Genomic DNA, 21,604 nt, shown 5'->3' on the forward strand with positions numbered 1-21,604 from the left:
CCCCCAGCGTCTGATCTGTCACGGTAGGGAAGGGGAAGCACAGAGTTCTGGCAGCTGGTCCTAAAAGGAGCAACAGTGGTTTCTTGGCCTACGAGTGTGTCCTGGGTTTCAGGTCACCCTGGGGAGAGAGCTGTGGGCTCTTTTTGAAACGGGGCTCCTAGGTGTCTAGGTGTCATTGTATTTCTTAGGAGAGCAGCCAAGCATTCAGGGATTGGACTGTCCATGCAAAAGAACCTGCCAGACCTTTTAAATTATATTGCTAAAAGCTAGTCATCTGCTTACATTTCAAACAGATCATTTGCACCTAATTTTAAACTACTGCATTATGATCAAATTGCATCAGCTTCCACTTCTGGCCTGCACTGTAAAGTAATAGATGCTCATGGTCTCAGACCCCCGAACAGTTTTCTCAGGGACTCCTACCAATGTGATGTCATCTAACCGCATTTGCTGCAGCCCGAGTGTTATATGCTATCCTGGTATCACTACACCTGGGGTCTGGTTGCTGCTGGAATGCTTTTCCTTTTCGTCTCTGCTTATCTTTCCAATCCAGGGCAAGCCCACTTTTCCCGTAAAACTTCCTTGACCTCTTCTGTCCTCAGCACTCCCCAAGTTGGTTGGTACAATTCTGTTTAGCCTTCAGTCATGTACTGCAAGCTTATGCTTGCTTGTCAGAGCCCTGTTTTAATGTTACCCAAAGAGAAAGTGGCCCAATAAAAACCACCAAAGGTGACAAGAGAACTGCAAAATTTAGTGGAACTGGCCTTTGGCTGAGGGATTCCTCCTCAGCTTCACCCTTGGGCCCTGGATGCAGCCTCTCCCTGGAACGACTCTCAGTACCTCCATCCTTGATGCCTACCTCCCACCTCCAACGTGGCCTCTTAGGTTTCAGATAAAGCCTGACGTCCACTCACATAGATTTCATGGAGACCTGATACACCCTGAATTCTGCCTCTTCTCAGCCTCATTGAACGGGGTAACATTGGAGGACAGAGGTGACATCTGCTTTTTCCATCTCAACCAGTGCACACAGGACAGTGTCCCGTTCCCCACATGGGGAACAGAGTTGAACTGCGGGGAGGAGACTTTATAACTTGGTAATAGTGGTTAATTAAGTCCGTCTCATCCAGACAGGGTATTTGTGTGTGGCTATGACAAGACTCAAAGTAGGGAACATCTACAAAAAAAATTTCTTATCCTTGGACTCAGAGTACCAAATCATGAACATAAGGATTCCCCATCAGGAAGGGGACATCTCCCACTAGATGCCCAAGCCCTACTTTGAGGAGAGTTAAGTTCTGCCTGCCCCTCCCGGCTCCCATCAGCCTCAGCGCTCTCTACTGAGGTTGACCAAGACTTCCAATGGGGAGCTGGGGGACCGCTTCAGCCTCTGCCCCATTTTGCAGAGAGAATTTCTTTGTAACTCTTCCTCTCCTGGGAGATCTCAATGAAAAGTAGCTTACAGTTTTACAACATTGTGTCAGCGCCTGAAGTCTTCAGTCACGAGTGCCAAAAACCTTTGATTTGGGGATTAGTTGTTAAATTCTCTTGGCTGTGGAGGAGTGACTCTTCTGTGGTGACCTTTTTGTTTTGAAGCTCCTGTCCTATTTAGCAGGTGGTACCATTTCCTAATGGGAAGAACATGAGAGAAACGCATCTTTGTGTTACCTCTAGGCAGAAAGGATTTTCAGTCATCCCCCCAATAGCCACAGCTTCCTGGGGTTGGTGGTTAAAGAAGGGAAAACAGATCATTTTGCTTTTTAGGATCTTAGGGATCTTCATTAACCATGTGATGTCCACTAGTAGTCAAAGTGACAGCTCAGGCCAGGCTCAAAGGAAACTTTTCTTTTTTTTTTTCTTTTTCTTTTTTCCAAATGGTAGTATATTTTAATATCATATTTACTGTGACCTAACCTTTCGTGTATTGACAGTAGGGATGATGACGATGATGAGGACAGTAAAGTTATGGTACTTATTATGTGCCAGGCACTGCTCTAGGCACTTACCATCTGGGCAGTAATTTAATCCCTCAACAGTTTAGCAGTTACTTAAAGGAGGGCATTTTAACTTAAGTTGATGTCGCTTATGCTGCTTTTCCATGCTGCCTAATCTCCCACAATCCCCTTCTCGTTCAGTCTCTGCTCCTCCTGTCACCATTGTAACCCACACCCCATGGTAGACAGCAGACGTGGTATCAGAAGACACAGGTTGAGGAACCTTGCTGGTGCCACCCAGGTTCCTTCCTTTCTTCTTGTGGGCTCTTAGCATCTTACAGCCATGGGAAAGCGCCGTATAGACTCAGGCCCTCCTGACTTCATGGCACCATGGATTTACTTGGTTCATTCTGTACTTCCCAACATCCAGAGCAAAGAGAGGAAAGCAGAGGAGCCCAGCTTTGAGTCTAGTTCAGGGATCCCACACCCAGGTGCCTACAGGGGCCAGGCGGGTAGCCTTGGTGAGGGAAGTGGGACTAGGGGTAAGACACAGGCACTCTTTCAGTTTGCACACTGAGTTGTAAGAAAAGATCACCTTCCAACCAAGAAATATGCTCTTTCCCATTTTTCTTAAAGCACCTGACATAGCTTTTATTTCCTCACTTCCAGTAGACGTGAGAACTGAGAGAGAATTCTGACCAGAAGCGAAAGAACAGCACAAGTGCATAGTAATAGATGGCAGCTGGCACTTGACTTGAGCAGCAAGAGACAAAAAGGGAGGGTGGGGACTGTGGCATAATGGAATGCGTATGTCCTGCCTGCAAGGGGCAGCTGTTACTCAGCCCCAGCATTACTAGATCTTTCAGTTTTTCAGGAGAAGCTGGCAACTGATGTTTTGTGTGGAAAGCTGCCAATTTTTTGAGTGGTAGCTTAAATTTCAAAACAAAAATAAACAAACAAAAACCCACTGTCTGGCCAAACAAAACATGTGGCTACAGGTCTGTGACCTCCAAATTCAGGAAGGTACATTACCACAAGATGGTCCTACCCTTGGGTGAAGAAACCTGGGATGTTATCTGTAAAAGCACAGGGAAGATAGCTGCGGGCCAGATTGGCTTAGAACATCCTCGAGGGCCCAGTATGGTTCACTTCAGTTCTCCTTAACATTTGAAGTCTCCCCAACACAGTACCTTACACATGGTAAGAACTCAACAAAACAAGGTTCTTGGTTTCTGCTTATACACAATTTCGGCTTGTGCTAGTCTTGGTTATTCTGATTCCAGCTGGTCTTTCGAGTTCCAATGCTCAGTGCTGTCTGAACAGCTTAACCTCTGAGCTTCAGTTCTAGATTCCTGGGACAGAGAATTCATTTGGGTCAGACTGGCGTGCCCTGGTTCAATCAGCTGTGTCTAAGGGAAGAGGGGTCTTGGATATAAGGCTTCCTGTTCCAGCCTGGGCATGGGCCAGTGTGGGGTGGCAGGTGCACCAAAAAAGGACGTGTGGACTGGGAAGCGATGGTGGGGATCTCTTTGTACATCATCTTTGGATTTCCTCCCGATAGAGGCAAACAGTAGCTTGCTTTCCACTTCTATATTTTTGTTGTTTGAACTGAGATATACAGAGCCCATGAATAGCTCCATTACCTGCCTGTAGCGTAGAATGCTCAAGTTTCTTTCCTCTAAAGTGCTGCTTACATTTCCCAGGAGCTGAGTTGGATACAGGCACTCTTCTTTCCTCTAAAGTGCTGCTTACATTTCCCAGGAGCTGAGTTGGATACAGGCACTCCAGGACTTGGCTTCTTCTCAGTCATTTCCAGCCGGTTCTGGCTCCCCTGGCAGGAAGGCCTGGTATCTAGATGGAGCATGTCCTTGGCAGGCTGGGATGCTACTAGAGAAGCAGGAGAGAAAACATACCTTGGTGTAAAATTAAAATATCAAAAGTATAAATGTATTTTGGCATGTCGAGGGAGTGTTTTCTCGAAAAGTTACCAGTTAGGCTTTAAGCGATAGATTTAAAGGATGATGCGATGACACATTTTAGTCCAGGGCTTAGCAAACCACCTCCTTCCTGCCAGAATTTGGTCCCCTTTTTGTCTGTGTGAAGTTCTATTGGCACACAGCTACATCCATTTGTTTACTTGTTGTCTGTGGCTGTTTATTGCCCTACAGTATCAGAGTCGAGCAGTTATAACAGAGACCGTATGGCCCACAAAATTGAAAATATTTATCACCTAGACCTTTAGAGAAAAAGTTTGCCAACCCCTGTTTTAGTCCATTTATCAAAGTACATCCTTAGACTGAGAACAACTGTTATAATGTTCTGCAGTTCTTGAAAAAGAAAATTGGTCTTTCAAAAAGCGGTCCTACGTGAATACTGGGTAATTCACAACAGGAAATACATTTTGTTGTTTTACCCAGCTGGAGTGATTCAGTGGATTGGTTGATATTCTCTTGATGTTTTTAGCTGAGATATGCTAGCCAAGAATTCCCGCAGTTGGGCTTCTGAATGTCTCCACTGCAGGTGACTGCTTCCTGCCAAGAGGATTTGAGTAGATTTCTAACCCACCGAGTTAGTCTGTGTCGTTTAAGCAAGCCTCTCTCATATCTTTATTTTATTGCTCTTCTGTTTATAGAAGTAATATAAGTTGATTACAAAGAATAAAATTGGAAAACACACAACAGCATAAAAAAGGAAAAAAGAATTACCCATAATTCTATCACTGGAGTCCCCTCTCACTCGTGTACTTGTAACTAATTAACACTAGATGTTATGTATTAATAATCTTTTCACAAAATCAGAAGCGTTTACCTACTATTTTGCAACATGTTTTAAAAAGTTGGCATATATTGAACTCTCTCATATCATTAAGTATTCTTTTTTTAACATACCTTTTCATTGTTGCGTAGTATTTTCATGTGTGTATTCCATGATTTATTCAATTGCTTATTGCTGTCCATTTTGGCTGATTCCAGTTATCCACTGTTCAAAGTCGACATGATGTTTCTCTCTGATTATTTCCTTGGGATAAATTCCTGGGATTAGAATTGCTGGCTCAAGATGGGTGAGCATTTGAAAGGCTTTCATTAGGCGTTGCCAAATTGCCCTCCAGATCTCTCCAATTTATACACCCACCAGGAGGGTGTGAAAGCACCCAGATTTTCGTAGAAATTAGGAAGATTAATTAGAAAGTAAAGTAAATTAGAAAGGTTACTGTATTTTTCTTTGAAAGGTTTTGATAGGTCAAACGTTGGTGTATGTGGCCTTAACCTCAGCCACTGCTTGCTTGAGTGACCATGTTATTTTGGCTCCTCTTTCCTTGTAGGCTCCCCCTCCCAAACCACCCCGCCGGCAAGGAGGCTGGGCAGATGACTCCATGAAGGCGTCGAAGTGAGTGCCAGCAGCTCCTGGGGGTGGGGGCGGGCCCTTTCCTCCCGTGTTCTTTTATTTTTTATAACAGCTTTATTGAGATATAATTCGTATACCTTACAATTTACCATTTAAAGTGTACAATTCACTTTTTCATAGTATATTCACAGAGTTGTGCTACCATCTCCACAAGCAAATTTAGAACATTTTTATCACCCCCCCAAAGAAACCCCATACCCATTAGCAGTCACTTCCCATGTCCCCATAAACCTCCCCAGCCCTAGGCGGCCACCAATCTGCTTTCTGTCTCTACGATATGCATATTTTGGATGTTTGATATAAGTGGAATCATACGTGATGTGGTCCTTTATGACTGGCTTCTTTTACTTGGCATGTTTTCGAAGTTCATCAGCATTGTAGCATTCGATGTGCTTCTTAATGTAACTTCTCAACAAAATGGGATTGCCTGTTAGTAACTGCTGGTTTACAAATCATTTTGGTCTTTAATCCCTTGCACAAAATCTTAATGAAAGGTAAACCAAAAAAAGATATTTGCCAACTATCCAGTTTTACTACTTAAAGATAATACTCAGGAAAAATATTTCTTTTTCTCAAAGAATAGACCTTACTCTTATTCAGATTTTCTTCAGTGGTGTTGCCTTCAAAATAGCACTGTAAAAATATTTTTTTTCCAATTCTTTCCCCACTTCCTCCTCCCTCCCTCGCCCCCCTCTGTACACACACACAGACACACACACACACACACACACACACACAGAGACATGTTTTGTTCCCCCTAAATCATTTGAAAACAAGTTGCAGTTGTCATGACATTTCACCTCTAAATACTTCAGCATGCGTCTCTAAAGATTACGGACATTCTCCAGATAATCACAGTATCGTTATCACCTCTGAGAAATTTCATAATGATTTAATAATATTTAAGATATAGTTTATATTTAAATTTCCCCAGTTGTCCCAAAATGTCTGTTATAGCTTCAGGATCCAATCAGAGTTCACTTGTTGAGTTTGGTCATTCTGTCTTTTTTAGTCTCTTTTTTTTTCTCAAAGTTTGGCACCTGAGCTAACATCTGTTGCCAGTCTTTTTTTTTTCCTTCTTCTTCTTCTTCTCCCCAAAGCCCCCCAGTACATAGTTGTATATTTTAGTTGTGGGTCCTTCTAGTTGTGGCATGTGAGATGCTGCCTCAGCATGGCCTGATGTGCGGTGCCATGTCTGCGCCCAGGATTGGAACCAGTGAAACCCTGGGCTGCCGAAGCGGAGCATGTGAACTTAACCACTCAGCCATGGGGCCAGCCCCTCTTTTAGTCTCTTGGTCTAAGATAATTCCAACTACCCCCTCCACCTCCACCCAATACACTGAACTTTTTTTTTTTCATGAGGAAGATTGTCACTGAGCTAACGTCTGTGCCAATCTTCCTCTATTTTATATGTGGGACGCCGCCACAGCATGGCTTGATGAGCCGTGTCTAAGTCCACACCTGGGATCTGAACCTGCAAACCCTGGACTGCTGAAATGGAGCATGTGAACTTAACCACTATGCCACCAAGCCAGCCCCAAGACATTGGCTTTTTTGAGGAATTAGGCCAGTTGTTTTGTAGATTGTCTCACATCCTGGATTTCTCTGATTGATTCCTCGTGATTAGATTCAAGTTAAAGGTTTTTGGTAAGAACAGGTGATAGTGTACTTTTTATCATATCAAAATGGTACAGAAGGTGTTCTCATAGATGTCTCGCTCCCATCCTTGTCCCTTCCACCTCATCCTCATCCATCCCTGTAAGTAACCTCTCTATTAGTTTCTGGTTGCTCCTTCCCTATACTTCTTTTTACAAAAAATAAGCATGCATATATAAAATTTATCCTTCTTTGTTTCTGTGTATTAATATTCAGCAAACTATGGCCCACAGGCCACCTACCTGTTTTTATAGCTCAAGTTTTGTTAGAATATAACCACATGCTTTCATTTAAAAAATTTAGATCTCTGATCCATGTGGAATTAATTCTTGTGTGTGGTATGAGGTAGGGATCTAGTTGCATCTTTTTCTAAGTGGCTGTTGTCCCAGCACCGTTTATTTAAGTATCCATCTTTCCCTAGTGAATTTAGAAGCCACCTTCATCATATTCTACATCTTCGTTGTCCCAAGTCTACTGTGGACTTGTTATTCTGTTCCAGTGGCCTTGCTGTCTGTTCATATGCCCTTAAGCACCACACTGTCTTCTTTAGAGAACATAACACTACTTTCTAGTGCTAACCAGGAACAAGAAGATGACTTTGAAATGTAGGTCTCGTATACTAGCGAGAGTCTTGTAGAGGAGCCCCATTTTTCTAAGTCATTGGGGGATTTTAGTGCTTGTAATGTCTGGAATTTATTTTGAAATATGGAAACAAAACAAACCCAATATCTGCTTCTTAGAGAACAAAAGGATATCTCAAATGTTTATTTTTCAATGAATATAGTTAAGATTTTTCCAGATCAAATCAGTTTCCTTTTGGAGAGAGGTGCTTTTCCGTTTCATGTGTTACTTTTCAAGAGATTCACTTGCTTGCCTCCTCAGTCTGTGGCCTAGTCCTGACCCCTTTAAATGTTGGGGTGCCCAGGGGTCATCCTCGAACCTCCGTTCTTCTCTGTCAACACTCACTCTTGGTGTGATCTAACCCAGTCTCGAGAGTTGAGCTGTCACCTGTACACTGAGACTCCAAAATTTATATCTCCAGCCCAGTCCTTCCCTTGAACATCCAGTTGTCCACATGACATTTCCACTTGAGTGTGCAACTTAATCCTAAGACGTCCAAGTTGCTCCTCTGAATTTCAACTCCTTCGACTCCATCCCCTTACCTGTGCTCCCACAGTCTCCCCTAGATCTCCGTGAATGGCAGCTCCATCTTCCCCGTTACTCAGACCATGAACTTTGGAATCATCCTGGACTCTGCTCTTTATCTCCACTCACGTTCCGTCTATCAGCAAACCATGTTCTGTCTACGGTTGAAATAATCTGTTGTCTGCACTGCCAGTGCCCAGCTACAGCCACTGTCACTTCCACATAGGCAAGATATTTCTCGTGTCTGCTCAGGACCCTCTAGTGGCATTCCCCCGAGTCAGTAGAACCCAAAGTCCTTACCATGGCTTGCAAGGCTCCACCCAGCCTCATATATAAAGTGGCACCCCTCGTCACCCTGTGTCCCCCATCTCCTGCTTTATGTGTCACCACCTGACATACGTGCATGCATATGTATGTTTGTGTGTGTACGTACATATGCATATATTGTCTTTTTCTCTCTAATGTAAGCTCTATGAGAAGAGACACACTCTTATTTACATACCCCAGTACCTTGAACAGTGCCAGTCCATAATAAGCACTCAGTGACAATTGAACAAACAAATGATCAGATCAGTGTTTTTGATTGATTGCTTTGCTGTCAGTGTGGGAAGTGGAGATCTGGAGGGCTGGAAGACCTACTGGGAAGCTAACACTCTATGAAGGATGCTAAGAGCCTGCACCAGGACGGTGGTGTGAGCAGGGACAGGAGAGGAGATCTGGAGACATCTGGGAGGTAGAGGAAGTAGAAGTGCCATTGGTGGGGTGCAGGGCAGAGGGAGGAGTTGGTGGTCACTGCCAGGTGCCTAGCTTTGATGACTGCTTGGGTAGTGGTGCTATCTAGTAAGGAAGCAGGAGGAGATCTGATTTAGGGGCTCATGGTGGTCCAGGTAGACGATTTCCACAGTTTGGAGCCTAGAATAGAGAGGCCAAAGAAGAGGTGCCATTGAGTCACGTGGCAAATAGAAGAAGACAAGGACACAGCCTTGGATTTGGCTGTTCGGAGGTTACTAGGGGCTTTGAGAAAGTGATTATGGTGATTTGCAATGGGACAGAAGCCAGATTACAGTGGTTGAAGAGGAAGTGGGAGGTGAGGAGATGCGGGCAGTAATGTAGGCTACGATGCGGAGAAAGAAAGGAAAGGGATGGGACCTGTTTGGAAGGGGAAGTCTGCTGAGAATCGTGGGTGTAATGCCTGGGGAAGAGTGCTTACAGATGAACCGGGGGATTTGGAGGAGTGCGATCCTGGAGGGATAGAAGACCTTCCGGGAGAGACGAATTGACCTTGGACGGGAGGAGGCAGAGGCGTTTTTTTCCAGGACAGGATGGAGCTTGGAAAGGCTGGATAAGTTGTCAGGAAAGGTTAAGGGGGAGTAGGGAATTCGGGGACTTTGCTTTTGGATTGGCCTCTTTTTTTTGTTTTCTTTTTTTCTTTTGTCAAAGTAGGAAGGCAAACTGGTTGTTGAGCTTGTTGGAGCAAGGGTGAGCTGGCATCTGGAGGCAAGGAGAACAGATTTGGGACAGAAAGAGGAAGGGGGGCCTCTGACTAGGGGTCAGAGAGGCGAGTGTCGAGTCACATTGAGGATCTGCTCTGTGGAGGCTGGAACACATGAGCTCCTGCTGTTTGCAGAGAGCTCCGGGGAGCCCGGAGTGTAGATGTGCTTCCTGCCCTACCAGAGCTCGGATTCCAGTTGGAGAGGTCAGGCATTTTCATTCACAAAAGTCAGGAGCACATCTTGAGTGAGAAATGAATGGGATGGCTAACGCTGGCAATGTGGCGTCAGTGGAGAGAGTAATCACAGTGGTCTGGGAGTCCCTTGCAGAGGAGATGGGGGTCCAGCTGGGTGACTTGGATGCACAAAGAGGATCATAGGAGAGCGTTTTAATTCAAAGGTTGGTGTGGGCAAGTGTTGTGGGGGATAGTAACCTTAATTGTCACTCTGGTTAGAGCAGAGAGTTCACACTGGAAAATAGTATACTCACCTTAAATTCTTTGGGGATGATAATGATGACACTGTGCGGGGCACCTGTCTTCAGTCAGCTCGGGCTGCTGTAAGAGACTGCCATAGACTGGGTGGCTTACACGGCACACATTTATTTCTCATTCTTTCTGAAGACTGGAAGTTCGCGATCAGGGTGCCAGCATGGTTGGGTTCTTGGTGAGGACCCTCTTCCTGGTTATTCCTCACATAGCCTTCCTTGGTGTATGCTCAAAGAGAGAGAGATCTTGTGTCTCTTCCTCTTTTTATAAGGGCACTAATCCCATTACAGGAGCTCCACCCTCATGACCTTGTCTCATTTCCTCCCAAAGGCCCCCATCTCCAAACACCATCACATTGGGGATTAGGGTTTCATCATAGGAATTTTGGGGGGACACAAACATTAAGTCCATAGCCACACCTTATATGTGCATTACACCAGCTCTCTCGGGTAGATTCCCTTCTATAAGGTAGGTATCCCTCCACGAGGGAGGTAGGAGAAAATGAGCATTACGAAGGTCTGTGGTGATGTTGTCACCAGTGGCAAGTAGGAGGGCTGTTGACAGATCTGATTGAGGAGCTTGCGGCCAAGGGCTTTGTTTCTGGGATTCCTTTGATTTATTTGCATAATATTGCCTAAGATAGGGAGCAGAGCATGTGTCAGCCACCTTACTGGCTAGAGATGCTCACCCCTGAGCCACAGGGAAAGGCTGTATTCAGGAATTGCCTGGGACCTGTCCCTTCTCCTGACGCCAAAGTCATAGCTGTGCCCAAAATCCCATCTTGGAGCCAGGCTGTGCACGCCTCTGAAGTTGCCTGAGTTGGGGCCTGAGGTGGGTCACTGGCTTGGCCATGGGAACTAGAGCTGAAGGAGAGGCAACCAGACTTGGAACAGGGAGGAAGGAAAGGTAGTCTGATTAAGTTTTGTCTCAAAGTGTCTGTTTTTGGGTTTGTCCCTGCACTGATCTGCAAGGGAATGAGGCAAGTAATGGCCCCTCAGGGACTTTCAGGACTTTGCTCTCAATGTCAGCCGTCATTTTCAATCACCCTCTCCCTCCCAGCCATTAATTTTGGCCCAGGATCATGGGGACTTGTCCATCTATCACTCCTAATTGACACTAAATGATCTGTCAGTTTATTGATGAACGGCAGGAGTGGAATTGTCACAATATATTTTACTTTCTAACAACTCCTCCTGACAATTTTACCTTGTCCATCTCACTCTCCTCACATAAATCTCCATTGGCCGCTCATTCCTTCTCCTGGGCTGTTCTGGTGCCAGCCACTTCCACACCATCTGCACGCGTCAAGGACATCAAGATGGCGGTAGAACAGCGTGTGCCGGTCCTGAGGTTGCCCCCTTCCCTCCTCCTTCTCTCTTGCGTTTTTTTTTTTTAATGGCGTAGATGTTCCAAGAATACTAAAGGGCTTCTGTCCTCTCCCTCTGTGTCATTGCCATACCAGACTTTCTTTACCTTCTCTTTAGTAGCGAGTACTTAATTCTTATTAGGCTACCAAAGTGTAAAAGGCAAAATTCACAGAGCTGCCAGGCTCCTAGATCTATAAGCACAGTTGCAAACACATGTCTTATCCTCTTAAACCAGCTCCCTTACAGGCTGTCCATCCCACCAAAGTCAGTTTCTTAGAAAGGTGTCACAGGGGGTAGGTTAGCTGGGGCTTCCCCACCAGCGTGCTGTGTGCTGCACTGTGGGTGCAGGTATGCCAAGATGTGGGTGCTCTGCCCCTGAGCCCGCTGGGCCTGGCCTAGAACTGCCAAGGCCCCTAGGCTGGTCACCTGCAACCACGAGAAGTCTCATCCATCCACCCAGTTTTGCATTCAAATGTTATTTTTAAGTGCCCTACATCTTGCAAAAGATGGGGAAGTACTGGGTTAGATATATATAGGGGTATATGGTTACTTAGTCTTAAGAAGGTGTGCATATGGATGTGAAAAATCCTATATCCTTTATGAAGCCAAGGATGAGTAGAGGAGCTTGACAATATACAAAGAATGTCATGGCTCCCTCCCTTTCTTCCCTTCTTGCTGAAGATAGTTTTTGTTAACTGATAAGGACTGTTTTTGTTTAATAAACATCATTATCCTGCCTATCAAAATTAATAGTGATTCCTTAGTGCCATCTGATGTCCAGATCATGTCAAGGTACTTCCATCGTCTCAAAGATGTCTTTTTACAATTGCATCGTAAAAAGGGCAGACCAAGGTCCCCACCTTGTACTGAGTCGTTAGATGACTTTAGTCTTTCTTTTATTCTGCAACACTCTCCTCTCCCCTTTTTCCCCCATGCCATTGATTTTTTTCTTTTTTTTTGAGAAGCTTGTCCTGTAGAGTGTCCCACATTCTGGATTTGGCCCATGGCTTCCTAGTCATGGTGTTTAACTTGCTCCTCTGTCTCCACGCTCCTTGTGAAACTGGGTGTCAGATCTGTATCAACTGGCAGTTAGATTCAGGCCCGCTGTTGGGGCGGGAATACTTTGCAGCTTGTGTTGCGTGCATCCTGCTGCGTCACGTCTGAAGGCACGGACCTGAGAAGCCGCAGGCATCTGGGGTTCCACTTTAAGTGAGGCTGCGGTCAGTCACTGGGGTCAGGGGTGTGCCCTTCATTTGACATTCCGCACCAAACCCCCACCTGCTGTTCAAGGCAACCATTGATGATTGTTGCCTAGGGCCACGATTTCATTAAAGGCTGTCAATGCTGGTTTCCTAATTTTCACTTAACAGAAATTCTCCTATAAATAACTTTCTCTCATCAACTACTTTGTTACCTGAAATACAATTTATAGCTGTAGTCCTGCCTGTTCCCCCTCTAGACTTTTTATTTAGAAAAATTTCAAACCTATGGAAAAGTTGCGAGAATGGTACAACGAACACCCTTCTAGTTGTTAAAGTGTTACCACATGTGGCTCTTTCCTGGTTCTCTATTTGTTAGTTATTTTTATTTTGTACTGAACTGTTTGAGAGCTGCAGCTGCCTTTGCATTTGCGTTACTGGTAAGTGGTAAATAGTTACTTTGCAAGAGATTTTTGTCAATCTAGTTTGATCCTGGGTCTGTAGCGCCTGGAACATATAGGTGCTCAGTACGTATTTGATCATGAGTGAACTTTGGGCTTTTTTTCCAGAGCTCCAGTAATTAAAAAGGGACCAGGTGTCCTCGAGTCCCAGTGAAGGAAAAGAGCTTAATCCTTGACCTTCAGATTTTTAACAGTAAACACAATTTTATTTAGAAGTACTGAGAATTTATTTTCCACATGCTGCCCTCAGCTACAAAGAACCCAGAATCGATATGGCATCGTCAGGTGTCCTGGGCACCAGGGGTGAAGTTATTTGGTTCTTAGTGAGGTTGGTCATACGTCAGAGATGAGTATCCGGTATCGGGTGAAATCAGATGAGGTGGTTGCATGTGAGAGGGTGAGAAGGGAAGGTCCTAGGTGCCAACTGTGCACCCATTTCCACTGGCTCTGCCCAGGGTGCCATGTGCCTGTTTCTGTGGCTTTTGGAGATGCCCACAAGAGCTCCCTGCTTGGACCTTTGTCTCAGCTTTATCATCATCGCTTCCTCCTGCATATATGTTTTTCCTCCATGTGGCTTCCGAGACACAGCAAATTCAGAAAAGGTGGCTTCAGGGCCAAGCAACAACCTATCTTTTTAATGTATACCTTACATTTGTTTGTTCTGTGTAGGCTCCGCAAAGAGTAATTGTTTGGTTTTGTTTTGTTTTATTGAGGTAACATTGGTTTATACCATTATATAAATTTCAGGTGTACATCATATTTCAACTTGTGAATAGACTACTTATGTTCACCACCAAAAGTCTAGCTGCCATCTGTCACCATCCAAAGAGTAATTTCCTGCTTTGCTCTTAACTTATGTTCAGATCCCAGATGGAAAGATAGTAGAGAAAGATCTAGATAGGTTTTTATTTTAATGGACTTAAGAGAATTCACAGGTTTTTTTTAATTGGAATTTAATTGCACTGTTTATTGCTGGGAATCCTATACATTCAGTAAGATCTGAAGATGAAATAAATAACACCTAGACTGTGTACCTTGAAATAACTAGTGAAAAATCAGTGTCCTCGCTGAAGTAGTGCAAAGTGTGGGATGCGTCGAGCTCATTATACCCTTAAGATTTTCCTGTCTTCAAACACTCGTATCATTCTGGTAGATTTTGTTTGTTTTGGTAGCTGGTAGGTGGGAAGGAATGAGAATAAGGGATGGATGATGGCAGGACTTAGCTGGGCTGTCTTTTCCTACTAGCCCTGAAGTGGGCACAGCCATGAGGTACTTACTGAGTCTCACTCCTCATGGACAGAGGTAAAGGTAGGCATTTATTCATTCTCTGGACACATTGACAGAGCACTGTCCCTTGGCCAGCAGGTGCCCCCAGCTCTCACTTTGTCAGACAGAAGCCCTTTTCGTAATGACGATATTCTGCCTTTTTATGAAGTAGGATCTATTTGACCTTAAAGCTCAAATGTAACTAAGTTGAAACAGGTTTATCATTTCCTCAAAAGGACTGTGAAATAGAGAAAGAGAGGAGAATGTGGAGACAATGCAAATTCTCATGTTTTATTCATTGTATAACTTCATGCCGTTTTTTGAGACATTAGAACTCAGTGAATTTTTAATTTATTTTTAAATAAATAAGAAATATACATAGTATAGAATTTAAAAGATAAAAAAGGATGAGATATGAAATGGAAATGTCTCTCTCCCTTCCCTGCTCCCCTAGGCATCCAGTTTCCCTTCCTGGAGGCAACCATTGTCAGCCAGTTTTTGTGTGTTTCCTTCTGAAGATATTCTGTGCGTTTACAAAAGATATAGGTTAATATATTCTTTTATCACACCACATAAATGGTAACATATCTCTTCTGCATTTTTCTTTTATCATCTAACAATATTTCTTAGTGAGCTTTCTGGATCTCAATATGGAGTAGAACTGCCTCATTTTTAAGGGCTGCATACTACTACAAAATTTCCTATCTCAATAAAAGTAGTCATGAGCAGGCATAATATATGTGGTATTTTCCCAGGCTGAGAAAGCAGACTTGCAGTGTTTTTTCCTCGAATAGCCGTAATGTGACCCTTTGGAAAGTATTATAAAAGCTTGAGATATGGTACACATAGATCCCATAGGCTACGGGAGACATACGAAGCATGCATCAACATTTTTCTCATTGAGGATTGGGGGAGCATTTTCATGCTCTTCCACGTGGATTGATACAGTGATGTTCAGTTCAGAGCAAGCAGAGATGTTCTATGTTGTAGTTTTTGCAGTTTAGGGCCCTGGATGGCTTGTCTAGTGTCACAAAACCAATTTACTTATGCAAATGACTAAATATGAAATAATTGGAATCTTGCAATTCTGTCAAGTGGCTCCCAATTGAAGGTGATAGCAGTCTGTCCCCGTAGCCCCGTGTGGAGTAGCATTTGGATACTTCACTTCCCACTCTGAAGAGTGGAGCCGTCTCCTGACAAGTGGCCCTAGTCGGTTCGCTCCCTGGAGCAGAGGTGAGTACTGATGCCCGGGGAGGAGGGGAGGAGCGCACACAGTGACTTGAGATGAACTTGGTGCCTATGCTTGTGCACCAGAGAAGAGCCAGCTGAGTCCCCGAGGCCACACGGCCCACAAGGGCTGTGTTTCTAAGGGCCCAAGTCAGCAGCACTGCTTCCCGGTTGCCTGTGGGGAGGCCTGCAGAAGAGCGCAGAGCGCAGCCCTCATCCCCAGCCCCCCCCCCCACCCCCCCGGAGCCTGCCCTGGCTTCCTTTCAGGCCTCCAGCTTTCTTAACTTGTTAAGCTGCCCTTGAGTTTTATTTTGTGATTGAAGCCAGGAGTCGTTCCAGAAAGGTCTCTCAGCATGTCCTGTGAAGGCTTTGGCTTTTGGCCCTTTACAGTTTCTAGTTTTGTGGAAGTGAAAATTCTCCTGTGACTAGAGCTGGTCATTTCTTGGAGCCAGGGGTAGGACTGTAAGGTAGAAGGGTCTCTGAGGCTCAGGAAAGAAAGGACAGGCCTACAGAAGTATCTCTTAAAGACACCAGCCAAAGAGCACAGCGTCCTAGGGAACATTCCTCTGTCTCTCAGGATTGTCATGTATGCAGAGGTCCTGAAACTAGAAGGTTAGGGCCGGTTTCAGCCAACCCCCTGTCAAATTCTGGTGTCTCGACAAGTGCTGGTCCAGGGTCTGCAGGAACCCCTCCGTTGCTGGGGAACTCAATGGAAGCATTTTTTAAAAAATAAAGTCTTGTTTAGTCGTACAAGCACACCAAGAGCACTTTAATGGTGTAAAAATTCAAACAAGAGAGAGAAAGCTAAATTTGCCTGAAACTACCATCTCCTCCACCTCTAGTGACCTCTCTAGAAGTAACTACAGGTAAGCGTTCGTTGGTATCTTTTACAACATCAGTAGATGTACTTGCAGAAATCTATGTGTGTGTTTTTTACACAAATGGGATCATATTAAGTGTGTTGTGCACCTCATGTTTTTCATCTCTCATTTAACAGTACATCCTGGAGATCTTTTGGTCCGTGTGGATTTACCGCCTTTTTTTAAGTGCTATGTAACATTCCCATGGTGTGGGTGGGATCGCATCTGTTCCCCTCTTGATGGGCATTTAGGTTATTTCTGCTTTTTTTTGCCATTATCAACCGCCCTGATTTTTTTTGAAAACGACTCTAGTCTTTTGGAAATTTGTAGCTTCATCCTCTGATCTAGCTTCTGCCTTCTGGGGCCATGCTTCAGAACCCATGTGTAGACAGCCCACATGTCTAGCCCAGCCCTCTTGTCGTATGGATGAGAGAACACACATGCACACACACACATGCATACACAATAGTACACAAATAGTACAAACGTGCACTCAGACAGACATCATTTATTATGGCTTTTGTGCTGGGCATGCTGCTAAGTACCATCATCTTACTTTATCCTCATAGCAACCCCATAAGGTAGGTTCTGTTATTATTTCTGCTTAGAGATGAGGAAATGGAAGTTCAGAAAGATTAAATAACTTACTCAAAGTCACACAGCTAGTGAGTAGCCACCAGAATGTGAACCCAGGTGGGCCTGACTGTGGGGTCTTGTTCTCCGTGCCTCGCCGCCTCCCATTTTCGTGCCCTCAGCCCCCAGGATGGTGCCTTTGCACTTGGGAGAGCCTCAGCAGATGTTCCCCAAGGGCCATCTTGACATGGCTCCAAGATGGTCAGCCAGTGGGGGGATAGCAGGGGTGGCTGTGTGACCTCCGCCCTTCTTCGTCTCCTCCAGCAGCCTGTGTGCAGAGCCGCGCTCCAGCCTGCTGCCTGGCCCTGAGAAGAAGGTGAGCACAGAGGACGCGGCCTGCGCTCAGGGGCCCGAGCCAAGGCCATGGCAGTCCTGCCGTTCAAGGCCTCATTAGGGTGGTCATTAAGTTCAATTAGGCATTGGAAACGACCGTTCCTCCTAACCCTGCAGTGCCCTCCAAGAACTGGATCCCTTCCCGGGCGGCTAGCTCGCGCGCCAGCCAGAGAGGTCTAGTTACTGGTGCGCTGGCCGCCCTGTCTCTGGTGTCAGGCCTGGGAGTCCTTTGCGAGGCTGAGTTTCTCTGCCCTCAGAGCCTCGGGAACCCAGGAGGCCCTCCACCCAGAGCCAGGTGCTCCAAGGGCACGTTAGAGTCAGGCATCCACCTTGGAGGCCTGAGCTCATTTCTGGTCGCCCTCCCTGCTTCGGGGCACCATGTCCCCATGCGTGTATTAGGAGTTGGGACATCTACCTGTGCTCTAGTCCCCTTCTGCCACTCACTCGCCCTGTGACCTTGGGACAAGGCATGTGGACTCTGGGCTGAGGTTCCGTGGGGGGTTTGGACTGGATGATCTCAGTGTTCCCTTTTCAGCACTGGGCTATTGTGATTCCGAGAACTCCCACGTGTCTAAGCCTTGGTGTGTAAAGATTTCCTTTCCCCGAGCCCCGGGCTGGGAGAGGAGGAGGCGAGGTCCAGTGTGACCTTGTGCCGCTGGTCCAGCACCCTGCGGCTCAGCCTCTTCAGCGTGAAAACTAGGTGGTCTCAAAGGCCCTCTCTCTACAGCTCAGGAAATATGTTTGAACTTCTGACATATGCTTTCTAGACACCAGCCTGAAACAGGCATTTTATTCTATGAATCACTGCCTTGAAATGAGACAGTTGACAAACATGGAGGCGGGGGCAGGCCTTCGGGGCTTCAACAGACAGAGGTTTGTGTTAGAAAACAAGAGGTCTGGGGCTCCAGTCCGGGGCTGGTGTGGCAGCTCCACAGTGACAGCAGGGATGGAACTCTTCCGTCTTCCTGCCTGCCGTCCTTAGCACGTGTGCCTTCGTCATGCCTCATGCTTGTATGACGGCTGCTGTCCCTCCAGGCCTCGCCTTATTTTCCAGTCAGGAAGACAGAGAATAACATGGAGGTGAAGGCAAAGGGCTCTTTCTTAGTAAGAATTTGTGTTTTGGAGGTGATGGAGTGGGATCCACTCTCCAGGGACTGCTCCGTCTTCTCGTTGGTTAGAAATGTGGTGTATGCCCGCTCCTGAATGCGAGAGAGGCTGGGGAGTTGAACATCTTCAGTTGGGCTCTTTGCCACCCCAACAAAATTGGCGTTTGAAGCAAGAGGAGGGGGAGATGACTTTTGGGTAGATACCAAGTTGTTTTTTCTAGAAGCTTTCCAGGTGTGGGGGATCCTTTAGAAAGGATTTGAAAGCTAGAGAAAGTTGCCTTTTAGACAGGGATAAACAGAAGTGGCTGAAGTGAAGGAAGGGAGCCAAGAGGCAGAAAAAGTAAAGCAGGAGATGGAAAACACGAGAAACCTGGGGTTAACCCTGGAGGTGCAGGTAATTGTGTTGTAGGAGGCGGTGGCCAGCTGGTGGAGAAGCCTTGTGAGCTGGGAAAATTGTTTCTTGTGTGGGGCTGGGAGTGTGTAGATGGGAAATGGCAGGGTACGTGGCAAGGGCGTGCTTTCAGGGCAGGCTGCCGGGGCCAGGCAAGTTCAGCCAGGGGCAGCAGGAAGGTGGTGAAGTGGGGGAGGTGATGGGTCTAGAGGCAAAGGGTGTGAAGCTACTGAGCTGGGTACACCTAGTCAGCACCCTTCTCTGGGCTGGGGCTCAGTTACAGGACCCAGGAGGAGAAAGGTGGCATAAAGGATTAGCAGGATAGGAAACAGAGAAGGGCACTGATGCTGCTGCTGCTGATGACGATGGCAGCAGCAGTTCCTGTTCACTGAGTACTTCCTGTGTGCCGAGTACCATGCTAAATGCTTTGCATGAATTAGCTTAATTAACTCTTACAACAACCCTGTGAAGCCGAATGTGGTCTTATCCCCACTTTTGCCGAGTTTAAGTGACTTGCCCAAGAGCACACAGCTAGTGAATGGGGAACTCAGATTTGAACCCTCTGTCTCTAGGGCCCATACTCAGAGCCTCTGGTTTTAAGCCAGTTCAAACCGGGGCCCAAGCTCAGAGCTCAGCTCCCACACCTAGGCTGGCTGGGTCCCGAGTGCCTGAGCCCGGGGCTCGGGGTCCTCCTTCCTCCTGGCCGCGGGGAACAGAGGGCGGGTCTCTGAGGTGCCCTGGTTGGAGGTTTGGGGGCTTCAGCAGGTCCAGGCAGACACCCTCTTTCCAGCTGCCGGCAGGGAAGGGAAGTAGGACGGAGCTGTAGTCAGCAGAGGGTAGACAGCTGGGACTGTTGCGAGTGGGTTGACCGCTTAGAGAGGAGTGTAGAGGGAGAGCAAGGTTTCTCTCTGCTGGTGGGACATAGAGGCAGGTTCGACACCGGCTGAGAAAGGAGGGGGAGGACCCAGGAGGCAAGTGTCTTCACTTCTTAGGAAGGAAGAGAGCCTTGGTTAATTTTGCCGTCCTAAAAATGAGTGAATAAAGGAAAGAAGGTTTCCTTCTTTTCTTTCTTCCTTTTTGTTTGTTTTACCAGCCATGCAGACCTTGGGCTCTCCAAACCGGCACAGTATAGCATCTTGATGGAAACTTTGGGTCCGGATAAACTGTTTCAGGGAAGGGGTTGCTTGGGGGTTGTCAGAATAGGGAGCCGTATTAATGGGGAGCAGGTGGGGGTGGGGCCACATCAGGAGGCAGGGTCAGTGATCATTCCTACAGCTGGGGAGGGACCTGGGAAGTCATGCAGTGTGGCCCCTTCAGTTTGGAGATGGAGAAAATGAGGCCTGGGGCAGTTAAGGGACTCAGTTGTAGAATGTTGGAGTTAGAAAAGCCCTTAAATGTCACCTTGCCCCACTGCCCAAGGTCAGACAGCTAATTAGTGTCATATAATGTGCCTCTCATTCTACAGCCGTGCCCATCCCAAAACCTTGAGAGCTGCATGCATTTATCTCAAGTTCATGAAAAGGCCATGCACTGTACTATTTGTGCAACAGCGAGTCTCTTAGAATAAAATTGTCTTTACTGCCGTCCTCCGGGACCCTCGCAGAAATGAGATGTTGATCATATGAAACCATCTTACTGAAACGGAAAACTTTCAAGGAAAAAAAAGTTGTGTCCCCTGAGACAGCTCCCTGCTAAGGGGGACTCGCTGCTTTGCAGTGCGAGCAGCTAAGAGCCAAAAGGGACCGACTAGAGACGCCAGCCATTGGGTACAATTCTTCTGACATAAAGGACCTCCTCGTTCTCCTTTTGATGGATTCAGCCTCTCAAAAATAAAATGCGGCTGTGAACATCATACCTACTTCTTCCCTTTTCTTTTTAGTCCTGTATTGAGAAGTCACCGAAAGCAGTTTTGGTCTAAAAGCAGCAGCTTGGGCATACGTAGGAATGAATGTGCACGCGAAATAGAGCCCCTCACCTAATCTTTTTGGTCTAGTGGGTCTGCCAGTGATTCTCTTTTTCGATCCATGCTACCCTCACCAGGCTGGTTACTGGTCATGTAACTGGCCATGCCGGTTTCTCCTGCTTTCTCAGCAGTCATTGTACCAGAGGCCATGCTTTGAAGTGCCAGGGTGTCTTGGGTTCATCTACACAGGCGGTCACCAGGGTAGGCCCCGAGCCTGCCTGCCCCACTGGCCCCCGACGCTGGCAGCTGGAAGTGGGTTGCCTCTAATGGCAGGGGCATCTTCTCTCTGAGCACCTCATCGCTTGGGTGAGTCTCTGTGTGTTCATGGCTTTGGGGGCAACATCCTTTCACAGGTTGGAGAGGAGGGGTAGAGAAGACAATGGGTAAGTGACTGGAAGGACATCTTTACAGGTTTCTCCATTACAAAGCAGAGAGTTCTCTCCAGGAGGAAAAGACCTAGCCACTGAGGGAGTAAAAATGGACTGAAATAAAGGTTTCCAGAGACACTAGTAAAAGTTTGCCCCCTGACTTAGGGACCCCCGATTTCCACGTTTCAGTCACCACATCCTATGTCATTCCATCCTCCATCCTTATAGCTGTGTTTCCCAGAGATGGGCGTTGAGTCACAGAGTTATTTATTCTCTTTTCCATTAGCTTCCTGAGTCCCTCTGATCATGTT

The 21,604-nt window shown here is 46.3% G+C and overlaps 1 protein-coding gene across 1 annotated transcript in view; it reads left to right on the forward strand.

Annotated features, from left to right (window-relative positions):
- IFT43 (intraflagellar transport 43) overlaps window positions 1–21,604 on the forward strand; it is a 77,520-nt gene that overhangs the window by 23,867 nt on the left and 32,049 nt on the right. Inside the window, exon 3 of the mRNA XM_014840878.3 lies at window positions 5,257–5,321. Within this exon, the coding sequence (XP_014696364.1) occupies window positions 5,257–5,321 (65 nt within the window). The remainder of the gene's footprint in view (window positions 1–5,256; window positions 5,322–21,604) is intronic.

The sequence above is a fragment of the Equus asinus genome, chromosome 7 (assembly GCF_041296235.1).
Source record: "Equus asinus isolate D_3611 breed Donkey chromosome 7, EquAss-T2T_v2, whole genome shotgun sequence".
NCBI lineage: Eukaryota > Metazoa > Chordata > Mammalia > Perissodactyla > Equidae > Equus > Equus asinus.